The 19,837-nt window shown below is 45.1% G+C and overlaps 1 protein-coding gene across 5 annotated transcripts in view; it reads left to right on the top strand.

Annotated features, from left to right (window-relative positions):
• The window catches only part of RUNX2 (RUNX family transcription factor 2), a 325,283-nt gene that overhangs the window by 246,075 nt on the left and 59,371 nt on the right, over positions 1–19,837 (top strand). Inside the window, exon 7 of one of the 5 annotated variants that reach the window (XM_027057632.2) lies at positions 11,463–11,653. The exons of the other annotated variants lie outside the window; for them this stretch is intronic. Within the exon in view, the coding sequence (XP_026913433.2) occupies positions 11,463–11,506 (44 nt within the window). The 3' untranslated portion in view covers positions 11,507–11,653. Of the gene's footprint in view, positions 1–11,462; positions 11,654–19,837 lie in introns of those variants that run through there. 5 annotated transcript variants of the gene reach the window in all.

The following is a 19,837-nucleotide window of genomic DNA, read 5'->3' as shown; positions in this document are numbered from 1 at the left end:
CTCCCTGTATCTTCTGTTTAAAAATTAATTTTTAAAAACAAGTATTAAGTTAGTGCACTGTGCCAAGTCATTTTCTGTATCATCATCTCATCCAGCCCCGCTAACAACTCTTTAGAAGCCTGTTGTGGCTATCGCCATTTTATACGTGAGGAAGCTAGAGCTCAGAGAGGTGAGGTAATGTGTTCAGGTCACACAGTTTGAGTTCTAGAAGGCCTGGGAAACGGACAGTTTGGAAACCATGTGGAGGCACCAAAATTGCTGAGAAAGGTGCCTCCTTTTCCAGGTACTTGATTCCTTGCCATCTGGGGCTTCAGATCTCATACCTAACCACTGGATAATGCGGCTCCAGGAACAAGCTAGTCTGGGGAACAGAGGCTACACCTGCCAGCCCCGTGCAAGGGCCCGTGGTGTGGTGGATATGCTGTCCTCTCCCTTCCAGCAATTTACTTGAAATTCTGCAGTCATTCCAGATCTTCCCCTGTTGTGGACTGGGATTAGGGAGGGTCCTGGGAGAACATGCACATGAAGGTTTTCGTTTATTTTTTGCGTTCTAAGCAGATTGGCTCGTGTTTTTGAGGCTCTGAAGCTCATCGTGGTGTTTCCTCTTTGGCTATGCCAAATCACTTCGAGGAAAGATACCAAGGAGGGATAGAACCCTCCTGAATATCCCGTGAGTCTTTTACTCTCCAAATCAGAGATTCTCTGAAGCTGGCTCAGGCTAGAAATGAATCCTCCTACAGGAACAGACTAGAACAGGCATCATCATCATCATTCATTAAGTAATTTTGGCCTCTTCCTTCATCTTTAAGTACTTGCTCAATTGCCCTTACTACCCTGGACCTGCAGGAACAAGAACAGTCAACAAATTCTGTCACTTCTTTCCTCGTAAGTTCGTCCTTTTCTTCCATCCTGCACTTGTTACACTGGCTCAGGCGATCATTTTAGTTGTTCAAACTTCTCTGATTATAGTTTTTGTCCCCTGATCCCTCAATTCACCTTGCAGTGTACTCTCCAAATAATATTCTATTCTCAAGTCCCTCCTGACTCAAAATTACACAGTACCCCATTGCCTATTTTTGAGGTTTTTAATCATAAAAATTACACTTACTGTCCGAAATTCAAACAATACAGGAGTATATAAAAGAAAATAACTTTCCGTCTATTTTTCTATTTATCTTCAAACCAGAGGATTGTTATTTATTCTGAGATTGCTCCTTCTTTAAAATTTTTATCAATATAGCCCATGCATAGGCTGAACAAAAATTCATTCAAATAGTAATAGGACTCTTAGATTGAAAAACAGCAGACTCCTGCCCCATGCTTCTCACTAGCACGGCCTGTTGAATCAAAGTAAAATGCTTTCACTAAACTTTCAGAGTTCTGTGGGACATGATGCTGTTGGGATAGCCTTCCAAACCTTGTTTCTCCTCCTCTTCAATTGGGACCAACTACTCCCTCCGGGTCAGGCCATACTTTGATAGTCTATCTTTTAACTGGAGAGGTTAGCCCATTTATATTATTTTTAATAACTGAATTATGTGGATTCATGTCTACTATCTTATTTTGTACTTTCTAGTAATATTTCTCCTGATTTTTCAGTTTTCTTTGCTTTTTTTCTCCTTTGCTTCCTTGTTTTGAACCGAGTGGTTCCATTTCCCCATCCCCAATTTCGGTATTTTCCCTGTAGTCCATTTCCTTTAGGAAGTCACCCTAGAAATTTTGATATGCCTATTTAACATAATAGAATTGAAAATTCATCAATATATTTGAGCTCTTTCTGAACAATAAGAAAGCAAAGAATCCTTGAATTCTGATTATCTTCAAATTTTATATGGGGTTATCCAGATTTTAATCGCCTCTTGAATTTTTAAAACCCAAAGACGCTTGATTTTTCAAATCTCTCTTGATTTTATTTTATACCATCAATGTCCACTTATATTTAACCTCATATTTACCTTAAATTAAATATATGTCACTAATCCTCTTACATTTCAGACCTACCTTCTGAAATCTTTTTATTTTTTTCCTTTTTAAAAATTCTTTATTGATTTATTCATTATTTTATTTATTCATTTATTCAGTGCAGAGCCCAATACAGGGCTCAATCCCATGACCCTGGGGTCATGACCTGAGCTGAAATCGAGAATTCAGCACTTGATGGACTGAGCCACGCAGGTGCCTCTCACTTTCTTTTTTCTAAAACGCATGTCCTTTAGAAGTCCCTACAATGCGAATGTTCTGGTGGTAAATTCTCTCAGTTTGTGATAGTTTGAAATTGCTACTTTGCCACCTCCCTCCCCCATTTTTGAAAGGTAGCTTTCCTTGTTTAGCATTCTAGGTTGTTAAATTGATACTAGTTGGTTGATATTAATGCATTTGATTTTCCTTGCTGTTCTTGAGAATTCATCTGCTTGTTCTCTCTGATTGCTTTTAAGCTCTTCTCTTTGTTTTTGTTGTTCCGCAGTTTTACTATGATATGTTTAGGAATGGCTTTCTTTTTACTCATTCTGCATGGATTTCTCTGGGCCTTCTTAATCCAGGCACTGGTATCTATGATTAATTCTGGAGAATTCTCAGCTATTATTCCTCTTAGCATTGCTTCTTCCCATTTTCTTTATTGTTTACTATAGAATATTCTCATCCTGTTTTTCAGTTTTCTTAAATATTTTCACATTTTCCATTGCTGTTTCCTTGTCTACTACAAGTGTGTGTAATCTCTGCAGTATTCCAGTTCATCTCTTTTCTCTTTCAGCTTCATCATTGAAATGCTAACTTCATTGATCGTAGTTTTCATTTCTAGAATTTCTATCTAGTCATTTTTCAAATCTGACCAGTTATGATAGTCTCTTTCTTTTCTTTGCTATACTTTCAACCTTTAATATTTTTGAACATATTAATTATTCTAATTTCGTATTCTATGTTTGATAAGTGCTAGTATCTGTGGTCTCTATAGATCTGATTCTAGAGTTTCTTGTTTCAGTTGACTCACTCAGGGTGGCTGACTTCCTTGTGTGCTTAATGATTAAAAAAAAAACAAAAAGAATTGATTTTCCTTGTAACTTAATGTGTAGGAATTCATTGAGGCCCCATTTGAACGTACCTTCCTCCAGACAAGATTGTCGGAATTTGCTTCTGCCAGGTGCCTGATGATTTTACCACAATAGAACCAATTTAAACCAAATTTTCGGAGTTTTCTTTCAGCTATAATGGTTGTGTATATTCAGGCTCCAAACCCGTGAAGGTCCAGATCTGAAATTAGAAATAGGAAACATTTTTTTTCTTTTGCTTTTGCTGCGTCACTCCAAGCTAAGGCCAAGCCGGGCGTGTATCTTTGCCTTCTTGTTCGGTAGCATAGGTGATTTTAGTTCACTCACTGACAGTGTGGACCTTCATTATTCTTGGCTTTATCACGGGCCCCTGCTTAGACCTTTTACTCATCTTGGTCTTCAGGTCTTGTCGCTCGTGTGTGGGAAATGCTGATTTAAGCCCTTAATGACTCTTGAATTTGGGCTTTCCAGTCATTTCTGGGGCCCGAGAAATTACTTAACTTTGTAGCCAAGTCTGTTATACGTTAGAAAAGTGTTCTTATATTTTACCTAATGCACTTAAGAATTCTCTGAAAATCTAGGCGGCCCTATTGTCAGAAAGAAAAGGCTCTGAGCTTTAGTTTGCTTCATCAGTGAAGTAGTAATACATCCATCATTAAGATTTTTGTGAGGATTAAATAAGATACTGAATAGACTTCTGTGTAGAAGCTTAATAAATGATAGTCATTACTGTTACTGCTACTCTTCTGTTGCCATTAGGAGTACAAAATTACTACTAAAAACACGAATGGGCCTGTTATTCCGTGGAGAATCAACAAATTAGATGGTTAAAAGAAACATAGTTGGTTTTAAAAACAGTTAAAAATTTAGCTTTCTAAACACATTTTTCATATATATTATGTGTGAGGGCTTTTTTTTTTTTTTTTTAAACACTTCCCTGCAGTAGCTAATAACTGATCTCCCTGTAGGACTTGAGCCCTGTCCCCTGAGCTGTACCTTTGATAGGGGTATGTGTGTGGGCCAGAGAGTAGGCTCCAGTCAATCACCAGTGTCAGAATCCACAGTGGAAACGCTTCCGTTCTGTGCAGCATGGGTGGGCAAGCTGAAAGAACACCATTTATTGGAAGAAAGGTGCTACACATATACAACGAGGTGTTATATTTATTATTATTTCTATTTTAAATTATCCATTGAAGAAAGAAGACATGGCAAGAATTTTTAATGAGACCCAAGGTCAAATTGGGGTCAGAAGCCCAAAGGGAAACACGGTAGTGCTCTGACTGGGATGCATGTGACCTTGGGCAGGTCAAGTCACTTCTCAGCCTCACTCCCCTTGCGTGCGAAGCAGAATGGTGGGGCTGTGTGGTTTTAGGGAGCTTCTCCGTCTAAAACTCGAGGATTCTCATCGCTTCCCAGCCCATATCCCCTGGGCTTCTTCGCTAATTCACCAACTTCTTGGACCCGCTACCACAGCTGTGCTAACGAATACTGTTTATCCGACAACGTGTGCCTGGAGTCCCCCTTTCTCTGATGTAAGAGACAGACATCAGAGCCACAGTAGAAACAGAATCCTTCATGTGGCTTTGGCCTCTCCCACTTCAGGAGATGCTCATCTGTTTCGGATGTGTGGTTGGAACATGAGGAGCTGCAGCAAGGTGCCACGATTGCCATTGAAGGAAGGAAGTAGTTGCAACGGATACCCTGTGAGTGAGGTTAGCCCGGTACAAAAGTAGGCCACACCTAGAGACAGTTTGTAGAAGACTCAACAAAACAGCTTGATCTCAGCCGGGGGACTCGGTCTTCTCCCTGAGCCTAGACGTCACTCCAGGGAACGAAAGACAGTCATGGCACAGGACCTGTTCGAAGGAGGGCGGCTGATACACGGTGGTCTCTTCAGGGTCTGAAAAATGGGTGGCTGGAACGGGTGTGGCTGGCACACCCTGGGAAAGGGCAGTGGCGCTGGGGGGAGGCGGCACTAGGCTCAGAACTTGGCTCTACCGCATTTCGGCTTCCGGAGCCTCGTCTCTGACTGGAGGCCGGAAGCCGTGGCACCGGGGCCGCCCTGTCATCCTTTCCCCGACGTCAATCATCGGAATGCCGCCTCAACATGCTTGCTGTATTCACCTGCTACCTGTCCTGTCGTCTCCTCATAGTCGCACTGAAGTCGGTTTTCTGTTTTCCTGAAATGTTTGTTTTAAAAGGGAGCTTTCTGTTACTATCAGACATGGAAAGCCAGGATCACGCGTCACAGTTACAAGTTGATCACCCATGCGCACGCCACAATGAAAACAACGTTAAGTCCTCACTAGCTACCACTGCCTGTGGAACTCTCTGGGCCTGAGGTTTGCTCTGTTTTTGCTAAAGTCAGACGAGCCATTAGATTTGCTGGGACACCCTACTGAGACTTGGTGGGGGGGATGAAGAAGACCCCGGGGCTGACAGAGAATAAATCACTTGCTCTAAGCACACAGCCAGTCAGGGGGAGAGACACAATGGGAACCAAAGTGATTTGTGTCCAAAACTGGAGTCTGTCCCCACAGGGCTATTGCTTCCCTTCCATGGTGAGTCAGTGTTATTTAATGCTGTGACTTCGCGATGTCCAAGAGCATGTTAGGCGCTGCCTAAAACATTTCCTGCATCGTGACTTACAAGCATCTTATACACGAGGGGACATTGCCCAGCATGAAAGCAAGGAGCGTTGTGCCTGACATCTAGAAAGTGCTCAGGGAGGCTTGGTCCCTCGCTCCCCATTTTGTCCTGTCCATGGGACAGGCGATCCTAAGCCCTGTTCTAGAATTCAAAGGTACTTGAAGAGAAATGTCCGCCTCAAGGTGTCGCAGCTTGAAGACACTTGCCATTATTCTCTGATGATTCGACAGCTTCCAGGCAGCCTTCCAATGGCAACTTGCTTTCTACAGTGGACTTTCTACCTGAGGAGAAAAGGAACCAGTCAACTGAGAGCAGTGTTCTAGTTAGGTTCACCCGTGTACCTCAGTGACCGGTCCATATCCCCTGAATGAGTGAGTACATGTCTGGTGGTTACACTTCGGATGCTAATACTATCAATAATAAGATGGCTGTGTGAGGGAGCTCTTATGCTCTGCCTGACGTGTAGTAAATGTTTCTCCTGTATTATTTTATTTCCTCAATAGCCCTATGAAGTACACACTATTGTCCTATTTTACAGATGAGGAAGTTGAAGCTTGGAGAGTCAAGTCATTGTTTGACTCCAAAGCCTGTGGAGGCTTCCAATTCGAGCTGAGATCCGAGCGGCTCTGAGTTCTGGTGAATTTGGTGGATGATGGTCAGGCCTTTGAGCACCAGCTCCGACTGCCGACAACTCTAGTGTACGAAGCTCTCAGTATGGTGTGGTGGCCACAGGCTCTGACCTTGGTCTCAGACAGTCCTGAGTCCAAATTGTCTCCTGCCAACTACTGGCCAGGTGATTTGAGGCAAGCCACCTAGTTTCCCTGGGCCCAGTTCCGTCATCTATGAAGGGAACACCGCAGAAGGTAGCACTTAGCACAATGCTCTCGGCACACGTTAGCATTCAGGAAAAGGTATTTATTATTACAGAGAGGAAGCAAAGAGGGCCTGGACTGGGGAAAAGAGGTCATTTTAAGAGGAAACCAGAGATGGAAGCAGAGTTATTTCTGTTTCTTTTCTATTCTCTCTCTCTTTTTTTTAGCATTTATTTATTTTTAAGAGACTGAGAGAGACAGAGCACGAGCAGAGAAAGGGCAGAGAGAGAGGGAGACACGGAATCCAAATCAGACTCCAGGCTCTGAGCCGTCAGCACAGAGCCGGACGCGGGGCCCGAACCCACGAACCGTGAGATCATGACCTGGGCCGAAGTCGGGCGCTTAACCGACTGAGCCACCCAGGCGCCCCAAGTTATTTCTGTTCCTTTGCGACTTAGATAAAAAGTGCCAGATGAGGCTTTGGGGTGCTGATTTCCTCTTTTCTTAGAAACACCCCCAGTGAGCAAACTGTCCCGCCCGAGTGCCCCCAGAATGAGGCTTCAGCACCTCCAGGTAGTTGTTGGATTCACATCCTCCTGAGCCACGGGGCCCGCCCTGCTGCCCGGTCCCAAAACAGCCTGCTGAGGCTGTGGCACTTTAGGAAATGAATTCCCTCACACGGCAGCCAGAGCTGGTAGAATACCCAAGAAGCCTGGGCTGGGCAGCAGCGATGATGAGGAGCGTGGCCCACACTGCAGGGAGGAAGGGGAGCTAAGGCCTGGACTGAGCCGGGGCTCGTCCTCCAGCGGGGGCTCTGGCGGGCTCCAGCCTTCTCCTTCCCGGGCGTTCAAGGATCCCCTCCATCATGGCCTATGAGTTTTGAACTTGAGGAAGACCCTGTCAATAAAATATGGCCTCTCTTCCTCATCCGTCCTCCCCACACCACTCCCCCTTCCTTCCAATCACTGCATCAACCCTCACTTGCCTGTTTACTTGGTTTTGTGGTTTGGGCTTAGATGTGGTTAGAGAGGGGTGGGACAGAGGACAAGCTCTCCACCCCACTGCCTCACCTCTCCCTCATACACGGAGGTGCCCTACTTGGTCTCAGAGACCCGACATGATAGTCTTGGCATAGCAGATGGGGAAGTTCTGATTCGGTTTCCCTGGGGTGGGGCCTAGATATTGGCATTTGTTGAAAGCTCCCAGGTGATTGTGATTGAGAGATACTGGTCTAGTTATGGAAAGAACCGGATGAAAACTGTACTTAAGAAGGCTACCTGCGGGGGGAAGAGCTGGGCCCGGCCATTGTGAGAGGTAGCGTTGCTTACTCCTGCGTAAACATTAGCTAAGGATGATTTGATTATCTACAGTCTTTTGGCAAACCTCTCAGAAGCTCGTTGCCACCATTTCATGGATGTGGACAAAGGGTACCTATTGTCTAGCGTGCTTTACTCCCACCAAAAATGGCCTGCTCAGCAAACCTCTCGGAGAACTAGGGGGTTATGACACCAATGGCATGACCGGCTGACTGACTGACTGACTGATTGATTGATTTTTAAAATTTATTTATTTTGAGAGACAGAGACACAGCTCAAGAAGGAGAAGGGCAGAGGGAGAAGGAGAGAGAGAATCCCAAGCGGGCTCCGTACTATCAGTGCAGAGCCCGACGCTCACGCACCTCAAGATCATGACCTGATCGACGAGATCTCACGACGAGATCGAGAGTCAGATGCTTAACTGACCGAGCCACCCAGGCGCCCCCACCAAGGACATGATTTAGCTCAGGTGGTGGCAGTGAAAGTGGGACCAGCCAAGACCCGAACCCTCTGGTGCTCGGGTCATTCTAGATCCCTCCAGATGCCGTTGGTCCAGTGGGTGTGCCCTCAAATAATGAATTCCCCCCGATACGATCTGCGGGATACTGGAGGCCATGTTCCGCCTGCCAAGATAACCTGGAGGGCACCAATGCCACTTACAGAGCAAGAGGAGACTGCCAGCGTGGCTTCTCACCAACAGGTTTACAGTGAAAATCACAGGCTTAGAACCTCAGTGAGATTCTGCAGAGGATTTTTAAGGAAAGAAAGGGTTCCTGGGCAGACCTGCTTTTGTGGTGAGGTTGGGTAGTGAGTATAGGGTCAGGAAATGCCAGGTGCACCAGGAGCAGGCCTACAGAGGTCTCGGTTATGAAAACACGTGAAACACACTGATCAGCGATACAGATAAGAGGTGACTCCCCACCCCTGCCCTCCCTGCCCCACCCCAGGCTTTTACACCTCAGCTGCAGACCTGAACTCCAGAGTTGGTGGCACAGCGGTCTGCACGAGGCCCCTCGACTGTTTCACTTACTTTTCCCCTTCCCCAACAAGGTTGCCACAGTCAAGATGCATGGTCCACCAGCAACAACCAACTAGAAGAGGTGATAGAGGATGAGCCCTTCTTCACACCAGCAGCTAAACCCACAGCACATCTGGGAATTAACCTAACAGAAGATTGCCCAAAACCTTTTGGGGAAATTTTAATAACTCTTGGGAAGAATGCACAAGAGTGCCAGGGTGGCCCAGTTGGTTAAACGTCCAACCCTTGATTTCAGTTTGGGTCATAAGCTTCCGGTTTGTGAGATAGAGCCCCGCATCGGTGCGGAGCCTGCTTGGGATTCTCTCTCTCCCTCTCTCTCTGCCCCTCCTCAGCTAGCACCCTCTCTCAGAAATAGAAACATTTAAAAAAGAATGCACAAATTAAGGAATGGTATTAGGACAGAATATCTTTAACATAAACTAAAACACACACACTCCATTTTTTTTAAGGTAATCTGGAACCATAACAACCCCCAGTTTTTTAAAAAAATTTCTTTAATGTTTATTTATATTTGAGAGCGAGAGACAGAGTACAAGTGGTGGAGGGGCAGGGAGAGAGGAAGACAGAAGCCGCAGCAGGCTCCAGGCTCCAAGCTGTCAGCACAGAGCCCAATGCGGGGCTCGAACTCATGAGCCATGAGATCATGACCTGAGCTGAAGTGGAACTCATGAGCCATGAGATCATGACCTGGGCTGAAGTCAGGCGCTTAACTGACTGAGCCACCCAGGTGCCCACACACTCCATTTTTGAAAACGTGCAGACATACTCAAGGTCTTATAGTAAATAAGTGGGTGCCCATAGGCAGAGGGAATGAGACCGGGAATTACAGACACAGACACCTGTGCAGACACACTTAAACACATTTCTCAGCAAATAATAGTTACTATCTTGAATACTCAACCAAAATAGGCAAAATGTGCAGATTGTCACCATCTTTATGCATGTCCTTTTTTTTTTTTTTTGTTAAACTATCAATTTTAGACTTCCTTGAGGCAAGGATTATTTCTTGTATATTCTTTACATCCTCCATGGTGCTTAACTCAGTGCGTTTCGTGTAAAAGCCACTGAATCCGTATTTTTGTGAAATTTCCATTAAAAATAACATTTATCCATTGCAGAACATTTAGAACATGCACGTTATAGAGGACATTTAGAAAAATCTGTATTTTAAGAATTTATCTGTTAACACAGGTAACCAAAAGTGTAGCGAATGCATCCGTAATTCTACTACTTATGGATAACCAATATGAACATTGTGGGTCTCTTATTTCAGTTTTCACTTGGAGTATTTTTTAATGATTGCCTGATGGCTTTTTAGTGTTTACATTTCATAGTTTTGCTAGTTTGTTGCATAGTTTGCTAGTTGGCTAGTTTGAATGAGAAAACATTTAGGAGTGCATTCAGTACACAAAATACTGGCTATGCAAGGGGAAGGGCAGGGTGTACAAGGCAGGAACAATCAGTCTTTCGGATGAGCTGAAGGAAGACGAGGGGCTGGCCAGGCTCAGTGTGGGTGTGGGTGTGCGGTTGATGGGGCAAATAGTGCAGCGATCAGCAAACCTTTTTTTAAAGGACCATATGGTAAATATTTGTGGGTCGCACGATCCCTGGTCACAACTACTCACTGGCCCCATTAGGCCTTGCGAGCAGCCATAGACAACCTGTGCGCAAATGAACATGGCTGCGTCCCAATAAAACTTTATTTATGGGCATTGAGATCTGAGTTTCATGTAACTTTCTCAGTTTTCGGAGAGAAAAGAGAAAGCTCAGCAAATCCAAAGAAACGACAGAAGTTTTTTATGGATCACTGAGTGGCTTCAGCCACTGACAGCTGGGCTCCATGTGCCACGGGAGGGTGTGCAGGAGTGGAGTGAGATCAGCTGGAAAGAGCTTTAGAAGGGGACCCGTTCAAGGATTGCACGGAGACGCGAGCCGGTGCTCAAGACTGCTTTAGGCCAGAAAGTCTGCGTTCAGGCTATTCTGCTCTCTCTCAAGAAGAAAAGGCAACACCCAGGGAGAGAGTGCCCCACCTGGGGAACACCCAAGATTTTAATGCAACTTGCCGACCCCGGGGTTGGATGGGAGAGGTGTCCATAAATCACTCCACAGGCACGACAGCTAGTCTGTGGGATCCTTGCAAGGTCAGCCCCGGGTATGTCTTCCCCACTCTTCTTATTATGACACACCTCGGCACACGCCTGTCACTTTCCACATCTTGGGCCCTCGGCTACTGTGTTCCCATCAGTCCCAGCCACCAAACCCCCCAACTTTCCCCATAAAGCCAGATCACTCTGTCTGCACGGCCTTGTTCCTTTCTTGATCAGTCTCATCCTGGTTTAAATGCTACTCTGAAACCCTCAGTTCTGCTCTGTCCTTAGTATTTCTCCCCTGCCTTCCCACCCTCTTCGCTCCCCCAGGCTGAGTATACGCAAACGGCCTGTGCTAGGCAGAGGAAAGATTATGTTTATTCTCATTTCGTTACACTTCACTGAAGTTAAATGCGTACCTCAATGAAACATGACACATCCCCAGATCTAAGCAGATTGTTTTTCGACACCGAGTGCCTGACCTCAGCCTGATTCCTTGCACCTTTTTCCAGATTTCCTGGACGTGGTGTTTGGGTGCGATACCTGCGTACTTTAACTTCATCGCTCTCCCAACTGCAAGAAGGCTTTCAGCATTTGGAGTCTGGGATTTGATTGCTCAACCAGGGGAGACATTAAGAAGTGATCCCACAGGCAAGATTTGCACCTTGCAAACTTGCTTCGAATTTTGAGCAGGGGGCGGTGTGTGTGTGTGTGGGGGGGGGGGTTGAATGGACTTGCCTCATAGTCCTGGTTTGCAGGCCTAAATGATGAAGCAATTAATACACAGCACATAAAACTGTCCAGTCTGTTTGTTCTTGCTGTCATATCGTCAGTAATGATGGCAGGAACTGACTAATGAACCGGCCCAAGCATCTGTGTACATAGAAAAAGAGAGAGGAAGCAAGGGGGCACACATAACAAATAGCACTCCCATTTCTCTAAGAGAGCGACTCTTCATTTCCTAATGCTTTTTCTTGTGACTCGTTCAGGTCTTTCGGGGGGGGGAAAAAAACCTTTATGAAATATAAGCTCCGTTTCTCATTTCATTGAAAAACCTTTAAGAAAAGCCATTTTTCATACTTAAGACTTTCCCAAATCTCTCCTAACCAGTTACCCTCTGTATTGTATCTTTCGTAGCTGGCAGTCATCCAGCGACAATCCTTAAAAATCCCTTTACAGTTTTAAAGGAAAATACAAGCTCTCATTTACCACTGGATCGAGTCAGAAAATAAAAGCTTAATGCCTTGACAGGCCTGGATATTTTTTTGAGGCCTAAGTCTGATTTATGGCAGTAGCCAGTAAACCAGGCTGGTGAAATATTTGCTGCTGCTCCCAGGGATATGGAAAAATGAAGTGTGAAGTTCTGGGGAGAGCAGGCCACAGCCTTCCAGTCACTAAACACTCCCACCAAGTTGGCAGGGGAACAGAGCCCCGGGCTGCAAGATGGACCTCAAAGGAATAGGGGAGGAGAGAGGGGACTGCGCACCGTGTCAAAATACTGCCAAGGCTTAACGCTCGCCATACATTTTGTGACATGGGGTGGGATGTTTATGAGGGGGGTTTAGGGAGGAAAGAGAAGAGAAACATTTTCTTCCTTCTCTCTTTGTTTTATTTTCTTTATAGCTTCCCTGTAGGGGTTTCGCTCCAAGCAGAAGAAATTAAGAACAACAACAGGAGTGTAGGAAGTTGCTTAAGCCCCCACCATAAAAGCGTTCAGGTCGAAAAATATGATCTGGTTAGAGAGAAAGCACCGAGTTGCCCTGGGTCTGAGGCTTCAAGGCAGGAAGACAGACCCACCTCCCCACGCAAGGTCCCCCCGATCTCAGAGCATGGGAGCCAGGATTTTCATTCCCATGAAGAGGGAATTTCCTAGAGGTAAAAAGTCAGGTGGGTTTTTTTTCCCCCCCAGAATTTTCTCGAAGTGAGTCATCCCAAACGCACATGCCAGGTGAAACACTTGGTGGTTTGTTTTTTCTTCTTTTTTTTCCTTTCCTTTATTTAAAAATAAAAATAAATTAACATCCACCGCTTAGATTGGGTTTTCATTTCAAGTTGCTGAAGTAGAGCGTTGGATACCCAGGGTTGTCTCAAAGGGCTTCATCTGTACTTGGTATTATTTACAGGGGAGATGGATGGAGCCCCTGGGGATGTGGGGGGGGGATGGATTTTCATTGTATTCTGACGTGAAAAAGCCCTCTTCTAGGTGATATTTTTGGTAGACGAAGGCAAGGAAGGGCAAAAATGGAAAACATGCAACTCATTTTCTCCCCACACAAACTTATCTTTGGAAAATCATTGTCAAAATCTGATTCATTGGAGGGCTAAAACGTACCTCTCTATTATTTTTAAATTTTAATAACGGCCTGTCTATGTGCCAGATGCAGATTTATGTTACAGCGAAGGCTTTGGGTCAGTTAAAGCAGGCTCAGTAATTACAGAAATGTTTATAATCAGGCGTAGTCATCCCCATGCCTCTCTAAATCAGTAATGAACACACCTCCTCTCCCTCAGACAGACTCTCCCAGGCTCACTTTAACACCCCCACAAAAACGGCCTCCCTCATTTACTCCCTTATCATAAGGTTAAACTTTGAGATAATTCGACTCAATAAACATTTATTGATGCCTACCATGTATAAGGTCGTGTTGGGCAATCCAGGGGGCCTGGGAGCTTGGGTGGAATACAAAAACAAGATCCTGGTCCTAGACTTCAAGACATTCGCCGTTGACAGAGGGAGAAACTAGTCTTTGATCCATTTGCGTTTTGGTAAAACTTAATCCTTAGAAAAAGCGATTAAAGTTGCTTTATTTTTTCCACACTGGCAGGAGAACATGGAGGCCTACAGAAACTAAGTGACCTGCCCAGTGCCACCAACAGTAATTGCAAACATGGTTGAGCTCCTGTCTAGGCTAGGCGCTTGGCTACGCACTCCCTGTGCTCATCTCCTTGAATCCTCGACACCCACCACGAGGCTCCTCCTTCTACAGATGAGGAAGAGGGCGGTTAAGGACCCTAGCCAGGAGCACATGGCAAGGAAGTGTGGGGCCGACATTCACAGGCCCCTGTAGTCCCTCCAACAGAGCTCAGACTGGAACTTCCGTCTCCTGCCTCCTGGTCCACATTTCCCCACTTGTGTCTCATCCCCCACACCTGTGAGGTTGAGGTGGAATTTTTTTTTTTTTAACGTGTATTTATTTTTGAGACACAGAGAGAGAGACAGAGCATGAACAGGGGAGGGGCAGAGAGAGGGGGTAGACACGGAATCGGAAGCAGGCTCAAGGCTCTGAGCCATCAGCCCAGAGCCCGACGCGGGGCTCGAACTCACAGACCGTGAGATCGTGACCTGAGCCGAAGTCGGATGCTTAACCGACTGAGCCACCCAGGTGCCCCAGCTGAGGTGGAATTTTAAGAGAAAAGCAACAACAACAACAACAACAACAACAGCAACAAAAACAGAATTTCACCTTTTGGTTTATTTTGAATGGGATTGGGGTGAAGAAACTAAGGAGTGCTTTGCAAACTGCTTTTGTTGAGTTGGAAACACCTAGGTTTCACCCTTAAGGAGGTCTGTAAATAGTTGATGACAATTTGAACATGGTCATTTTTTTTAAGCCGTACTTCTTGAACAGGACTCTGTTTCGGGAAACTGAGAAATCCAGGGCATGTACAGAGGGACCGGACCTCCAGGGTGGCCGCCCTGGTTTTTGGTAAGCGACACGCTGAAAGAGATTATGGAACGCTGAATTTCCTCAACGGCGACTACCACACACACACAGGCTAACGCACACACCCACAGTTCAGATATTTTGGCAAATGTCCTGGCTTCCCTCCACCACTAAAACGAAAGTGAAGGTGAAATCATTTGGGGGCCGCTGGAGTAGAGTTCTCACCCTTGATAGCCGGCCATAGATTTAAATGTCTCGCAGGAGGCCCAATTAAACATTAGTGAGATCCCAATTCACCGAAGGATCATGTTTTCTGGCCATTTTCATCACTCACACTTCCCAGCAAGTTAACAATGAGTTTCGAATATGACTTCTTCCCTCAGGCACCACCCCCACCCCATTTTATTGTATTTTATTTGGGATCTGGAATCTCATTGGCTCAAGGGTCTGGAAATGAGGGTAGGCAGATTTTTCTGACCAAAGTACTGGTTGCTCTCTACATACACCCTCGTTTTGTTATGATACAGAGCTATCTCAGTTGTGGGCTGGTAGGGGTCCCCATATTCCATTGACAATGATTATTCAAGATGATCCCTGGGACACAAGGTTGAGGGCACCTTGTGCCTCACACAAAGATGTGTGTTGAACAACTGAATGAATGAGTGAAGCGGGGCCACCTCTTGCTTGTGATGGCTAGACTAATGGGGCAAATGGTGGCCGAGCAGGTCCTTCTTGCTGCTTGCCCCGGTATGATCCCCATCTTGTGTGCTTGGTCAAGAACAGCCATCTCTACACTGTGGTTTGCATCCTTCTGGTACCTGAAGGTTTTTGAGGGGTTATGCAGATGCATGTGGTTTTAACGGCATTGATTTTCAGATCCTTGACTTCCACCGACTCTTTTCTAGAGCTCCCCAATCTGAGAACACACCTCTGGTTATCCTTTTCTATCATCCCTTTACAACTGCCCCTCTCACACTTTTAAAATAAGACATCCTCTCACCCACCCCAGTCTCACTGTAAAACATCACCCCAGGGTCTGCATCTCCTCTGGTCTCTAAATAATGGCATACTTTGAGAAGGCATTTTGCCCAAGGAAGAGTCCCAGGAGAACAGAGGAAAGAGAGTTTTGGGGGAGAAATGCTGAGAGGGGACAGAGCTCTATTTCATCCTATGACAAACTCACAGCAAGTGTCAGAGCACTTAGGTATGTATCTGCCATAATCATCTATCTACCCACTCATCCATCCATCTATCAGAATGACAATTCAGAAATGAATCAGTCGCCAAGGGGACACATATTAACACACTTACGTGAACTGAAAAATGAAGTATGAATTTCTCTGTGAGAAAGTGAGTCTGATTTGGCTGATTAGACCGGCAATGAGAACTGCTTTGTCATTTAGGTCTCAAGGCAGACGTTTCCCATCAAGGGCATTGTCTCAATCTGTTGCAACAAGGATTTTGCACGATTACAGTACACACAACCTTTATAACATGCAATGATGACATTTAGATGTCATCTTAAAATGTGGTTTAAAACATTCCTTTGGTGGGATTACACACACACACACACACACACACACACACACACGTCACTTGAGGACCCCTTGTTTAGAGCAAGTTTGGAGACATAGATGAGGGGGAAACTCGTTAACAGACAGCAAGGGGCCTGGGGTTAGAAAAATGCTCTCAAAATTGCAGAAATCTAAAAAGAGGAAGAGAAGGTGATAAGAATTAGGAGACCACGGAGGAGAAGCTAGAGCTGTGTGTGCTTGGGGATGAACGTGTCTGATGTTTGTGAGATCTTGGCGAGCTGTCTGTTATTTCCAGGAAGAGAAATGCCCATACTGTTCAGATTTATTTGTTTTATCCGTCAGAACACTCTGGAATTTCTCTTCCTTCACACCAAATTTTACTTTCAGAGAATCAGGCGATCAGAACATAGATACACAAATTGCCAGCTTGCTACTTTTTGGTTTGGCTAGTTATAGTGAGCGAGTGAGAGTATTTCTAAGTCCTACTAGAAAGTCATACACAGACCACGACGGTATATGATACGTAACGAAGCAGGTGATTCTGAAGCAGTTGGGGCAATGGAGTGGTGGATACCAGTAGGCCAAATTCTCCAGAAAAGTATTTATGCTGAGGTTCTAAAAAGAAAACACCTCATAAAACAGACACACTTTTAAGAAGCCATGAGAAGCAGTCAGCACGCTGCAGAAGATGTGCAAATTTAGTGCTGACATTACACCAGAGACTGCTGTGTTTAGCTGCCTACTTCACTGCTATCGGGCCTCTGCTACACCCCCATTAATCTGTCAGTCGAACGAGCTCTAATCATGCATCTCGTAACCTGGTGCACTGTAGCACCCTGCGTTCAAGTGGGAGTAGATCTTCAAGATTTACTGCACATATGCCCGTGGTCTCAGTGGGTCTCTAAGCTGGGCGGGGAGTGCAGGGGGGATCCGCTTCCTCCCAGTTACTGAGAACACCATTAGAGGTCAAGAGAAGCACATGTGCACGGCAGAAGCAGCTGAAGATTCAGCTAGGGATTCAGCGCCCTCTTAACAGCCTGACAAAATGCAAAATGCCTTTCAGTATGGTGCTTTAATGTACATGGGCAACGTGTAGTCCAGAATATATAGCGTATATAATCATTTGTTGGAGGGGGTGTTAGCGGCTTCACCCCTCCCGCTGCCAGTCTGGCTGCCTCAAATGTTCTGCTTCCTTCTGTGGCTGGCCCATTTTCTGGGTGGATATGGCAGTGAGGAGGAGAAAGGGAAGGGTTTTTGCCTTTTATTGCCTTTTATTATGGATCTGTATATATATATGATATATATATATGATATATATGACATCTATATGATATATATATGACATATATATGATATATATATGACATATATATATGACATATATATATATGATGTATATATACAGGATTTTGATGAGGATTTAGGGAGATTATATATCTCATCAAAATCCTGTGAGGTACACACTATAAACCCTATTTTAGAGGTGAACAATCACCGGGAGGTTCAGACTGTGTGTGTGTGTGTGTGTGTGTGTGTGTGTTAGGGGACGCGTGTAGTCCCGCAGCCCTGACTTCGGGAAAGCTGAACATCTTTGATTTCTTTTTCCACCAGTTTGCTTTCTCTTGAGCCTAAAACAGGGCTTTGTGGATGTCTGACTGGTGTTCCAATCTGCGCTGCTGGCTTCCCCTCCTTCCTCTCCGTCTATCAGAAGGTTTGGCGGGGAGATAAGTCAGATGATGCCCATAAAAGACTTTCTTCCTCTTGGAGGAAAGGTGTCCACACACAGACACCATGTCCTATCCAAGTTCCACGTGTCTGGGTGGCCCCATCCATCCCCAGGGAGGCTGAGATGGACCCAGATGGGGAGGAAACGTGCCCTGTTGCTGCTGTGTGCACTCCTGAGGTGGACAGTTGTGTTGGGCTCGACTTAGCACTGCCACAGCACCCAAAATATCTTTGTAGGGAACAAAAAAACATTCTTTGTTTCACAAACACTTTAGCTGACTTTTTTTTTTTCATGTCACTTATTCCTAACTTACCCTAACAGTCATAGCAGGGATTTCAGATATTGTGAGTTTGACTTTCAAAAAAAGACCACGGCGCAGGCTTATTTTGAATTTTAGTATTAAATCTCAGCTGCTTAAAACCTAATTGCTTTTCGGCTCGTCTTGGCTTTGCTGGCACGGGAAGTAAAAGATTCTACTTCACTGCAATTCCCTGGACTAAAAAAAATGTCAAGACCCTGGAGTCTGGTTGATACTCAGGACAGGCCTCTGGACACGGGTGGAAAAGAGTCTCTGAATGACCCCAAACATATATGACCTTGGGTTTCATGGGCTACCCTCAAAGTCCCCGCCCACAGGCCCTGAGCTCCTTTCATTGGAAGCCGAGTTCTCTGAACAGAAAATGTAACCACGATAGGCTGTGTCACTTTAGTGATATATCTCTCAGAATATTATAAACTGGGTAGCTGAATTTTTCATTGCCTCAGAGACGTCCACAGCCAGAGATCTAAGGATAGAAAGTTCATGTATCTCTCCATTAAGAAATTTAATTCACATTTTACCCGGTCTTAGCCTTTGATTAATACTCTGGATACATCATAGAGCAGTCCTTGGGATTATGAAAAGTGATTTGTCTAATCTGCATGTCAGGTCTCCGTTGGGATATACAGCGGGGAAAAACATACGCACACACACACGCACACACACACACACACACACACACACACACACACCCAACACTCTGGAGCTATTGACTTCATAGCATTTGCTTAGCATTTGCCTTTATGTTGTGGCCAAGACAAGCGGATAAAAAGCAATTTGATCCATGGAGTGTGGCGAGAGTGTTGTCACCATCTACAGAACCAATTCGTCTGGAGGATTTCATGCTTGTGCATATCAACACTGGAAGTGGGTTTTAATGAAATTTCTAGCAAAATGAAGTTAATATAAAAGTGAACGTAAAAACATATGCTTATGGTTCCAGTTGGCTGCTGGAGGTACAGTTAGCGTTGCACAGGGTTTGGGTCGTCACTCCTGGAGCTTGGCCCCAAGGAATACATTTTGGATGATCTGAGTCAATGCTGGGTTGAAGGACAATTGTAAAGGACAAGTGTTTCATGTCACTGGCCTGCACTGGTACTTTCTGAATGTGAACTAGCCCTCCTGCCCATTGGGCTCTTCCTTTCTCAGTACCTACGGACTCACTTCTCCACCAGGGCAAAAATCTCAGCCTCTCCCCCTTTTTGTCCACAAACTGAACTTTCCCTGATATAACTTGGTATTGTTTCAGGGTCATCGTCTCTTCTAGAGGAATGATTAGCCAATCTGACGTGCACATCTACTTAAATAGGTTGCCCAAGATGATGCATGTGTTTTATCAGGCACATATCAGGTGACCGTGCCCTTCTTTAGTGTTTTAAATCCAGTGGAGGATTTTCATGGCAGACAGTCAGAAAGAAATATGCTGGAGCAAGTGGACCTTTTACATTGCTTCTGTATGAGAACTCACATGACAGTGGCCCATTTCCTGGAAATAGGGATTTGGCCCTGCCTGGAGGGTGTATCATGCAAGAGTCTTGCTTTAACCAGTTATGTGAACCAGAGAGAGATGTAGAAGCATCAGAGATAAGCGGCATATGGAACACAGGCACTGGTGGAGTTGGATGGAGACCCTGTCATTCTA

This window comes from Acinonyx jubatus, chromosome B2, assembly GCF_027475565.1.
Source record: "Acinonyx jubatus isolate Ajub_Pintada_27869175 chromosome B2, VMU_Ajub_asm_v1.0, whole genome shotgun sequence".
NCBI lineage: Eukaryota > Metazoa > Chordata > Mammalia > Carnivora > Felidae > Acinonyx > Acinonyx jubatus.
The sequence above is the reverse complement of the archived record's forward strand: the minus strand, read 5'-3'. Positions and strand labels throughout refer to the sequence as shown.